Raw genomic sequence first — 11,950 nt, forward strand, 5'->3', positions numbered from 1 at the left:
GGGTCAGGTAGCCTAGCGGTTAGAGTGGTGGGTCAGTAACTGGTATGGTAGGGTCAGGTAGCCTAGCGGTTAGAGTGGTGGGTCAGTAACTGGTATGGTAGGGTCAGGTAGCCTAGCGGTTAGAGTGGTGGGTCAGTAACTGGTATGGTAGGGTCAGGTAGCCTAGCGGTTAGAGTGTTGGGTCAGTAACTGGTAGGGTCAGGTAGCCTAGCGGTTAGAGTGTTGGGTCAGTAACTGGTAGGGTCAGTTAGCCTAGCGGTTAGAGTGTTGGGTCAGTAACTGGTAGGGTCAGTTAGCCTAGCGGTTAGAGTGTTAGGTCAGTAACTGGTATGGTAGGGCCAGGTAGCCTAGTGGTTAGAGTGTTAGGTCAGTAACTGGTATGGTAGGGTCAGGTAGCCTAGTGGTTAGAGTGTTGGGTCAGTAACTGGTATGGTAGGGTCAGGTAGCCTAGTGGTTAGAGTGTTAGGTCAGTAACTGGTATGGTAGGGTCAGGTAGCCTAGTGGTTAGAGTGTTGGGTCAGTAACTGGTATGGTAGGGTCAGGTAGCCTAGTTGTTAGAGTGTTGGGTCAGTAACTGGTATGGTAGGGTCAGGTAGCCTAGTGGTTAGAGTGTTAGGTCAGTAACTGGTATGGTAGGGTCAGGTAGCCTAGTGGTTAGAGTGTTGGGTCAGTAACTGGTATGGTCAGGTAGCCTAGCGGTTAGTGTTGGGTCAGTAACTGGTATGGTATGGTAGCCTAGCGGTTAGAGTGTTGGGTCAGTAACTGGTATGGTAGGGTCAGGTAGCCTAGTGGTTAGAGTGTTAGGTCAGTAACTGGTATGGTAGGGTCAGGTAGCCTAGTGGTTAGAGTGTTGGGTCAGTAACTGGTATGGTAGGGTCAGGTAGCCTAGTGGTTAGAGTGTTGGGTCAGTAACTGGTATGGTAGGGTCAGGTAGCCTAGTGGTTAGAGTGTTAGGTCAGTAACTGGTATGGTAGGGTCAGGTAGCCTAGTGGTTAGAGTGTTGGGTCAGTAACTGGTATGGTCAGGTAGCCTAGTGGTTAGAGTGTTGGGTCAGTAACTGGTATGGTAGGGTCAGGTAGCCTAGTGGTTAGAGTGTTGGGTCAGTAACTGGTATGGTAGGGTCAGGTAGCCTAGTGGTTAGAGTGTTAGGTCAGTAACTGGTATGGTAGGGTCAGGTAGCCTAGCGGTTAGAGTGTTGGGTCAGTAACTGGTATGGTAGGGTCAGGTAGCCTAGTGGTTAGAGTGTTAGGTCAGTAACTGGTATGGTAGGGTCAGGTAGCCTAGTGGTTAGAGTGTTGGGTCAGTAACTGGTATGGTAGGGTCAGGTAGCCTAGTGGTTAGAGTGTTGGGTCAGTAACTGGTATGGTAGGGTCAGGTAGCCTAGTGGTTAGAGTGTTAGGTCAGTAACTGGTATGGTAGGGTCAGGTAGCCTAGTGGTTAGAGTGTTGGGTCAGTAACTGGTATGGTCAGGTAGCCTAGTGGTTAGAGTGTTGGGTCAGTAACTGGTATGGTAGGGTCAGGTAGCCTAGTGGTTAGAGTGTTAGGTCAGTAACTGGTATGGTAGGGTCAGGTAGCCTAGTGGTTAGAGTGTTGGGTCAGTAACTGGTATGGTAGGGTCAGGTAGCCTAGTGGTTAGAGTGTTGGGTCAGTAACTGGTATGGTCAGGTAGCCTAGTGGTTAGAGTGTTGGGTCAGTAACTGGTATGGTCAGGTAGCCTAGCGGTTAGTGTTGGGTCAGTAACTGGTATGGTCAGGTAGCCTAGTGGTTAGAGTGTTGGGTCAGTAACTGGTATGGTCAGGTAGCCTAGCGGTTAGTGTTGGGTCAGTAACTGGTATGGTCAGGTAGCCTAGTGGTTAGTGTTGGGTCAGTAACTGGTATGGTCAGGTAGCCTAGCGGTTAGTGTTGGGTCAGTAACTGGTATGGTATGGTAGCCTAGTGGTTAGAGTGTTGGGTCAGTAACTGGTATGGTCAGGTAGCCTAGCGGTTAGTGTTGGGTCAGTAACTGGTATGGTCAGGTAGCCTAGTGGTTAGTGTTGGGTCAGTAACTGGTATGGTCAGGTAACCTAGCGGTTAGTGTTGGGTCAGTAACTGGTATGGTCAGGTAGCCTAGTGGTTAGTGTTGGGTCAGTAACTGGTATGGTCAGGTAGCCTAGCGGTTAGTGTTGGGTCAGTAACTGGTATGGTAGGGTCAGGTAGCCTAGCGGTTAGTGTTGGGTCAGTAACTGGTATGGTAGGGTCAGGTAGCCTAGTGGTTAGAGTGTTGGGTCAGTAACTGGTATGGTAGGGTCAGGTAGCCTAGTGGTTAGAGTGTTAGGTCAGTAACTGGTATGGTAGGGTCAGGTAGCCTAGTGGTTAGAGTGTTGGGTCAGTAACTGGTATGGTAGGGTCAGGTAGCCTAGTGGTTAGAGTGTCACTGCACCTATCATACTACTATGACTGACCCTGTAAAACAACACCTATCATACTACTATGACTGACCCTGTAAAACAACACCTATCATACTACTATGACTGACCCTGTAAAACAACACCTATCATACTACTATGGCTGACCCTGTAAAACAACACCTATCATACTACTATGACTGACCCTGTAAAACAACACCTATCATACTACTATGGCTGACCCTGTAAAACAACACCTATCATACTACTATGACTGACCCTGTAAAACAACACCTATCATACTACTATGACTGACCCTGTAAAACAACACCTATCATACTACTATGACTGACCCTGTAAAACAACACCTATCATACTACTATGACTGACCCTGTCAAACAACACCTATCATACTACTATGACTGACCCTGTAAAACAACACCTATCATACTACTATGACTGACCCTGTAAAACAACACCTATCATACTACTATGACTGACCCTGTAAAACAACACCTATCATACTACTATGGCTGACCCTGTAAAACAACACCTATCATACTACTATGACTGACCCTGTAAAACAACACCTATCATACTACTATGACTGACCCTGTAAAACAACACCTATCATACTACTATGACTGACCCTGTAAAACAACACCTAGCATACTACTATGACTGACCCTGTAAAACAACACCTATCATACTACTATGACTGACCCTGTAAAACAACACCTATCATACTACTATGACTGACCCTGTAAAACAACACCTATCATACTACTATGACTGACCCTGTAAAACAACACCTATCATACTACTATGACTGACCCTGTAAAACAACACCTATCATACTACTATGACTGACCCTGTAAAACAACACCTATCATACTACTATGACTGACCCTGTAAAACAACACCTATCATACTACTATGACTGACCCTGTAAAACAACACCTATCATACTACTATGACTGACCCTGTAAAACAACACCTATCATACTACTATGACTGACCCTGTAAAACAACACCTATCATACTACTATGACTGACCCTGTAAAACAACACCTATCATACTACTATGACTGACCCTGTAAAACAACACCTATCATACTACTATGACTGACCCTGTAAAACAACACCTATCATACTACTATGACTGACCCTGTAAAACAACACCTATCATACTACTATGACTGACCCTGTAAAACAACACCTATCATACTACTATGACTGACCCTGTAAAACAACACCTATCATACTACTATGACTGACCCTGTAAAACAACACCTATCATACTACTATGGCTGACCCTGTAAAACAACACCTATCATACTACTATGGCTGACCCTGTAAAACAACACCTATCATACTACTATGACTGACCCTGTAAAACAACACCTATCATACTACTATGACTGACCCTGTAAAACAACACCTATCATACTACTATGGCTGACCCTGTAAAACAACACCTATCATACTACTATGACTGACCCTGTAAAACAACACCTATCATACTACTATGGCTGACCCTGTAAAACAACACCTATCATACTACTATGACTGACCCTGTAAAACAACACCTATCATACTACTATGGCTGACCCTGTAAAACAACACCTATCATACTACTATGGCTGACCCTGTAAAACAACACCTATCATACTACTATGACTGACCCTGTAAAACAACACCTATCATACTACTATGGCTGACCCTGTAAAACAACACCTATCATACTACTATGACTGACCCTGTAAAACAACACCTATCATACTACTATGACTGACCCTGTAAAACAACACCTATCATACTACTATGACTGACCCTGTAAAACAACACCTATCATACTACTATGACTGACCCTGTAAAACAACACCTATCATACTACTATGGCTGACCCTGTAAAACAACACCTATCATACTACTATGACTGACCCTGTAAAACAACACCTATCATACTACTATGGCTGACCCTGTAAAACAACACCTATCATACTACTATGACTGACCCTGTAAAACAACACCTATCATACTACTATGACTGACCCTGTAAAACAACACCTATCATACTACTATGACTGACCCTGTAAAACAACACCTATCATACTACTATGACTGACCCTGTAAAACAACACCTATCATACTACTATGGCTGACCCTGTAAACAACACCAATCATACTACTATGACTGACCCTGTAAACAACACCTATCATACTACTATGGCTGACCCTGTAAAACAACACCTATCATACTACTATGGCTGACCCTGTAAAACAACACCTATCATACTACTATGACTGACCCTGTAAAACAACACCTATCATACTACTATGACTGACCCTGTAAAACAACACCTATCATACTACTATGACTGACCCTGTAAAACAACACCTATCATACTACTATGACTGACCCTGTAAAACAACACCTATCATACTACTATGACTGACCCTGTAAAACAACACCTATCATACTACTATGACTGACCCTGTAAAACAACACCTATCATACTACTATGACTGACCCTGTAAAACAACACCTATCATACTACTATGGCTGACCCTGTAAAACAACACCTATCATACTACTATGACTGACCCTGTAAAACAACACCTATCATACTACTATGACTGACCCTGTAAAACAACACATTACACTGCACCTATCATACTACTATGACTGACCCTGTAAAACAACACATTACACTGCACCTATCATACTACTATGACTGACCCTGTAAAACAACACCTATCATACTACTATGACTGACCCTGTAAAACAACACCTATCATACTACTATGGCTGACCCTGTAAAACAACACCTATCATACTACTATGACTGACCCTGTAAAACAACACCTATCATACTACTATGACTGACCCTGTAAAACAACACCTATCATACTACTATGGCTGACCCTGTAAAACAACACCTATCATACTACTATGACTGACCCTGTAAAACAACACCTATCATACTACTATGACTGACCCTGTAAAACAACACATTACACTGCACCTATCATACTACTATGACTGTCCCTGTAAAACAACACATTACACTGCACCTATCATACTACTATGACTGACCCTGTAAAACAACACCTATCATACTACTATGACTGACTCTGTCAAACAACACATATCATACTACTATGACTGACCCTGTAAAACAACACCTATCATACTACTATGGCTGACCCTGTAAAACAACACCTATCATACTACTATGACTGACCCTGTCAAACAACACCTATCATACTACTATGACTGACCCTGTAAAACAACACCTATCATACTACTATGACTGACCCTGTAAAACAACACCTATCATACTACTATGACTGACCCTGTAAAACAACACATTACACTGTGTTGATGTGACAATAAAACATCTGATTCTTTAGACTAAATATTCAAAAATATGATAAGTATTATTTGTATTTTGTTATATTTGTAAATTGTTTATACACAGGGCTCCCATATAAAATAAATGTTGGTCTCGATGGGATTCCCTGGTAAACAAAAAATAAGTAAAACAATTATAGTAATACACATCTTTAGAAAATACTCTGAAAATCTTCAAAAAGTTTCAAAGGTTCTAAAATAATTTTGAAAATCCATAAATCTAACTACACTGAACAAAAATATAAATGCAAAATGCAGCAATTTCAAAGATTTTACTGAGTTACAGTTCAGGAATATTCAATGGCTGTGCGAAGTTGCTGGATATTGGTGGGAACTGGAACACGCTGTCGTACATGTCGATCCAGAGCATCCCAAACATGCTCAATGGGTGACATGTCTGGTGAGTAATGCAGGCCATGGAAGAACTGGGACATTTTCAGCTTCCAGGAATTGTGTCCAGATCCTTGCGACATGGAGCCGTGCATTATCATGGTGAAACATGAGGAGATGGCCCTATGAAGCCACACCCGCTGTCTGCCATCTGCCCGGTACGGTTGAAACCGGGATTCATCCGTGAAGAGTACACTTCTCCAGCGTGCCAGTGGCCATCGAAGGTGAGCATTTTTCCCACTGAAGTCGGTTACGACGCCGAACTGCAGTCAGGTCAAGACCTTGGTGAGGACGACGAGCACGCAGATGAGCTTCCCTGAGACGGTTTCTGACAGTTTGTGCAGAGATTCTTTGGTTGTGCAAACCCACAGCTTCGTCAGCTGTCCAGGTAGCTGGTCTCAGACGATGTCGCAGGTGAAGAAGCTTGATGTGGATGTACTTGGCTTTAGTGGTTACATGTGGTCTGCAGTTGTGAGGCCGGTTGGACGTACTGGCTAATTATCTAAAACGATGTTGGCGGCAGCTTATGATAGAGAAATTAACATTAAATTATCTGGCAACAGCTGTGGTGGATATTCCTGCAGTCAGCCAATTGGAAACATCTATTTCAACGGAACATTTTAGTGGCCTTTTATTGTACCCAGCACAAGGTGCACCTGTGTAACGATCATGCTGTTTAATCAGCTTCTCGATATACCACAGCTATCAGGTGGATGGATTATCTTAGCAAATGAGAAATGCCCACTAACAGAGAGACATAAACCAATTTGTGCACTAAAGTTGAGAGAAATAAGCTTTTATTTTTGTGAAAATTGAACATTTCTGTGATCTTTAATTTCAGGCGATGAAATACGGGACCAACAACTTTACATGTTTCGTTTTATATTTCTGTTCAGTGTTGAGTAATGTTTAAGGTAGATACTACTATGTCAAGTTTTGATAGGTAATTTTACCCAATAAGAATCGTAATAACAACAGTGACCAAACAGCGCTACTATGGATCCTATACTTGACTGTGGATCCTATACTTGACTGTGGATCCTATACTTGACTGTGGATCCTATACTTGACTGTGGATCCTATACTTGACTGTGGATCCTATACTTGACTGTTTACTCAGCCATGCATGGAGTTGAGCTCACAGAACCCGACCAGTAGTATCTAGTTGAACAGCTAGTCGTCTGTGTGCCTGTGTTCTGTTCTGTCATCACCGTGTGCAGACAGCAACATAACTACACAGTTTTGTCCCCGTTGCATGTTCGCCCTTGTCCCATTGGTTGTCTCGATGGTTGGTTGGCTGTTGAAGCTTCTGGTTTGGGTCTGCTTCCATTGTCTTGTTTTGTTGTAAAACTAGTATCCTTCACAAGGTACCTCCATTTACCCCCCCCCCCCCCCCCCCTACACAAAAACCTGGTAATTCGTCCTGTATGTTAACATTATGTTCCTCATCCATGCACAGTCTCAATGGATGTCCTTACCCATCCTTGTCCCAGTATGGTCCGTCTCTCTGAACTCTTTTCCTCCTACCGTTACTGATTTAACACCAGACTTCTGTAACTTGCATGTGTTTTTTAAATGTTTTATTTATTTCTCCTTACATTTTTTTTTTTATTTAACGTGTCTTATCTCTTTATAGGTATATCGCACATTGGATCCTAACGTATACATATAATGACTGTTGCCTTTATCTTTGTGTATTTTAGTGTTTTTTTTACTTCCCAGTGTAATGTGATCCAAAATGAGTGAGTTGTGTACTGTACTGTAAAGTTTTGTGCAAGCAGACTACAGCCTGCAGTGTTCTGCTCCTCTTCCTCTTCCTCCTCCTCGCTCTCTATCTGTCCATCTGTCTATCTCAGAGGCTTCTCTATCACTTCCTGCCTCAGCTGACTATCTTTCCTGCCGATTTCTTATTTGCTTTCATGTGTCCCCCCCCCCCCCCCCCCCCCCTTCCCCACACACAGATTCGCGTCGTGAACGCATTTCGTAGCTCTCTCTACGAAGGCCTTGAGAAACCAGACTCCAGACCGTCCATCCATAACTTCATGACCCAACCAGAGTTTAGGATAGAGGACTCCACTCCCCACATCCCCCTGATTGATGACACTGACTTAGAGGAGGACCCATCGCTGAGGAAGACCCCCCAGGCAGGCAGCCAGCCCCAGTCCCCCAACAAGAACAACAATGCCGTCGACAGCGGCATCAACCTCACCGTCGACACCACCAGTAAGTCAGCTGCATCGTCCAGCCCATCCAGCCCACTGCACAGTCTGGAGACCTCCCTCTAGTGGCCTGCAGCTGGCTGGTGGAGACCTCCCTCTAGTGGCCTGCAGCTGGCTGGTGGAGACCTCCCTCTAGTGGCCTGCAGCTGGCTGGTGGAGACCTCCCTCTAGTGGCCTGCAGCTGGCTGGTGGAGACCTCCCTCTAGTGGTCTGCAGCTGGCTGGTGGAGACCTCTGCAGCTTTGGAGATGTCCCTCTGGCAGAGCAATATCCCTCTGACAGCTCCCTCTGCAATCTGGAAACCTTCTTCTTCAAGCCTGGTAGAGAACTTACCTACTACAGCCTGGTGGCTCCCACACTGCAGTTTGGAGACCTTCGTCTAGCTCCTGCTGTCTCCTGCTGCCTCCTGCTGCCTCCTGATGTCTCCTGCTGTCTCTTGTTGCCTCCTGATGTCTCCTGCTGTCTCCTGCTGCCTCCTGACGTCTCCTGACGTCTCCTGCTGCCTCCTGACGTCTCCTGACGTCTCCTGCTGTCTCCTGCTGCCTCCTGACGTCTCCTGTTGTCTCCTGTTGTCTCCTGCTGCCTGCTGCTGCCTCCTGATGTCTCCTGCTGTACCTGGAGAAAGCATACTACTACAGCTATACAATCAGAAAGGGCAACAAAGCCAACGCACAAGACATGAACGTGTGTGTGTGTGCGTGTGTGTGTGCGTGTGCGCGTGCGCGTGCGCGCGTGTGTGTGTGCGCGTGCGCGTGCGCGTGCGTGTGTGTGTGTGCGTGTGCGTGCGCGTGCGTGTGTGTGTGTGTGTGTGTGTGTGTGTGTGTGTGTGCGTGTGTGTGTGTGTGTGTGTGTGTGTGCGCACTGACTGACTGACTGACTGACTGAACCATGTTTCTAGCAGAGGACCAGAAAGACCTGGGAAGAATGAAAACCAATCTAACCTAACCTTACTCCACAATAACAATGACTATATCTAAACCTAACCTTACTCCACAATAACAATGACTATATCTAAACCTAACCTTACTCCACAATAACAATGACTATATCTAAACCTAACCTTACTCCACAATAACAATGACTATATCTAAACCTAACCTTACTCCACAATAACAATGACTATATTGATAATAGTTTTTGAATTACATAAAAACATTTTTATCGCTCCTGCATGAATGTACATTACCCAACGTTTTTTATTTTCAATTTTGTTTTCAAAACATTTTTGAATGATTTGATTGGATGGGAAGTGCTGTGGACTGCTACTTTAAAGACAGCTTATCCGATCCCCCGGTCTGTGAGTTCCCTGTGTGGCATGTGCTTACGTGTAAAGATGTATTTATTTCATAAATGAGATCAAGTTTTGGTAGGGCTCAACAGTAGATTTACACCTATTGGAAAAGAGGACCCCATAATAAATAGCATTTCTTAAAGATAGTATATATAAATATAAATAATATAAATATATATAATATAATATATAATATATAATATAAATATACGTAAAGAGTTTATCTTTGTTTGTTGGCATGTCGCCTTGTTTCTTCTTTAAATGGTTCTAACTATTTTAACTTATTTATGTCCTAAAGAGAATGTCATTTGTTTACAACACCTGTAGATACTTCCTGGTTCATTTGTAAGGTTTCAAACCATTCAGCAGATGTAGTTGAGGAAACTCAACTCAAGTTGCTTTGAGTTCTGCTCGTTGGTGTTTATAACATACTGTGTACTGAACTTGCCTGCTATCTTGTCAAATATTGTAGATAATTTTAGAGGATAACAAAAGAAAACCAAAATATAACGGTATATATATATATATACATATATATTCATGTTGCATTGTATTATTATGTGATTGTTAGGATGAACTCTGAACGGCTTCCTTCGTTTCCACACGAAGATCTGAATAAGACGAAAGCTTTATTTCTTTAATTACTATTTCTCTTATTTTTGTTATTTTCGTTCAAAAGCTTAAAATGTAACTGGAGTTGAGACTGAGAGGGTGAACAGGCCTTCTATAACAGACATGTCTTCTATATAAAAATCTGCTTGTTTTAAGGAAAATGTTTTCACTTTTGTGTGACTGTGAAAGACTGCAATGGATTTATATTAGAAATTGCAAACTAAGTTATATTTGGCTTATATGTATGGAAAAATCTAAAAGTTGTTTTAAAAAATCTTGTGATATATTGTGTTGATTATTTTATTTATTTCTTGATTTCTTGTTTTCCTTCAAAAAGAAAGAAACACACATCCAAAATGGTTGGAATTTTGAACAAAAAAACAACAACAATTAAAACGGAATGATGCTTTGACTCTTTTTTAAAAACGTGAACAAAATAACCAGAAAGAAGAAGTTCTGGGTGAACCTCTCTGTACTGTTACTTGTGTTTCTGAGTGTTTTAACCCAGTTTGTCTTCCTGCCTTCCACCAAGTATACTCTAGCATCTTAAACGTATTCACTAGTTGTTAGAACTATTTATTGTTATTTTAAAAAAGGAGGAAATGGAGAGGACAACAGAGGGACAAAAGCAGGAAGAGACACATAACTTACTATCCATCAAAAAGGCATTGAGATGTTGATAATAGCGTCCCAGACCAAATCTATTGTTATATTTCTATACGTAATATTGGAGTCATTGAAAAGCATGATGTAATATGCAAGTTGAACCAGTCCAATTGTTCTACTCTGAATAATTATATCTTGACCTGATTTCTCTTTTCCTTCCTGTGTATTTTATTATTCAACACGTTCCTCCCGTCAGATCAGGAGAGAGTGCACAAAAGTTAACGTGGACCTAAGTTAACGCGGGCCTATTGAACAAGGACCATTTAAAAAACATGTTTTTAAAACATTTTTAATTCAGAAATGTTTATCTTGACTTATAAATTTGCTTGAAAAAAAACACTTTTCTTTCGTCGTTTTTTTTATTTTTTAAACCTTGATGTTTTTCTGTAAAACAATTTACATCAAAAGAACTTCAGCCCACATTCAGCATTCTCCCATCTGTACATTCAGTCTATACATTCAGCTCTAGGATGACGCAACAGTGATCAGTAGAGGTCTCTATGTACAGAGAGGAATGTATTCTAAGGGGATACCATCAGTCCACCCGTTCAGGCTAGTGGGCTGAGTTCTACTAAACACTACTAAATAACTCTATACCAGACGGCATTACCAATCAGGGATTGTGTTCATGATTTGTTTTCGAATGCTGATCTAGGATCAGATCCTACAGGGGGGATCAGATCCTACAGGGGGGATCAGATCCTACAGGGGGGACCTGATTCTATAGGGGGGGACCTGATCCTACAGGGGGGGACCTGATTCTACAGGGGGGGACCTGATCCTACAGGGGGGACCTGATTCTATAGGGGGGGACCTGATCCTACAGGGGGGGACCTGATTCTACAGGGGGGGACCTGATCCTACAGGGGGTACCTGATCCTACATTTACATTTACATTTAAGTCATTTAGCAGACGCTCTTATCCAGAGCGACTTACAAATTGGTGCATTCACCTTATGATATCCAGTGGA

The 11,950-nt window shown here is 42.6% G+C and overlaps 1 protein-coding gene across 17 annotated transcripts in view; it reads left to right on the forward strand.

The window, feature by feature from the left end:
• The window catches only part of LOC139553097 (plasma membrane calcium-transporting ATPase 2-like), a 256,276-nt gene extending 245,551 nt beyond the window's left edge, over window positions 1-10,725 (forward strand). For 12 of the 17 annotated variants that reach the window (XM_071365060.1, XM_071365054.1, XM_071365079.1 and 9 more), the window contains one exon: window positions 8,154-10,725. In XM_071365060.1, coding sequence (XP_071221161.1) covers window positions 8,154-8,477 — 324 coding nt within the window. In that variant the 3' untranslated portion in view covers window positions 8,478-10,725. The remainder of the gene's footprint in view (window positions 1-8,153) is intronic. The other 5 variants (XM_071365132.1, XM_071365172.1, XM_071365181.1 and 2 more) reach the window with 3 other exon arrangements.
• Window positions 10,726-11,950: the final 1,225 nt, after the last annotated feature.

The sequence above is a fragment of the Salvelinus alpinus genome, chromosome 2 (genome assembly GCF_045679555.1).
Source record: "Salvelinus alpinus chromosome 2, SLU_Salpinus.1, whole genome shotgun sequence".
Classification (NCBI taxonomy): Eukaryota; Metazoa; Chordata; class Actinopteri; order Salmoniformes; family Salmonidae; genus Salvelinus; species Salvelinus alpinus.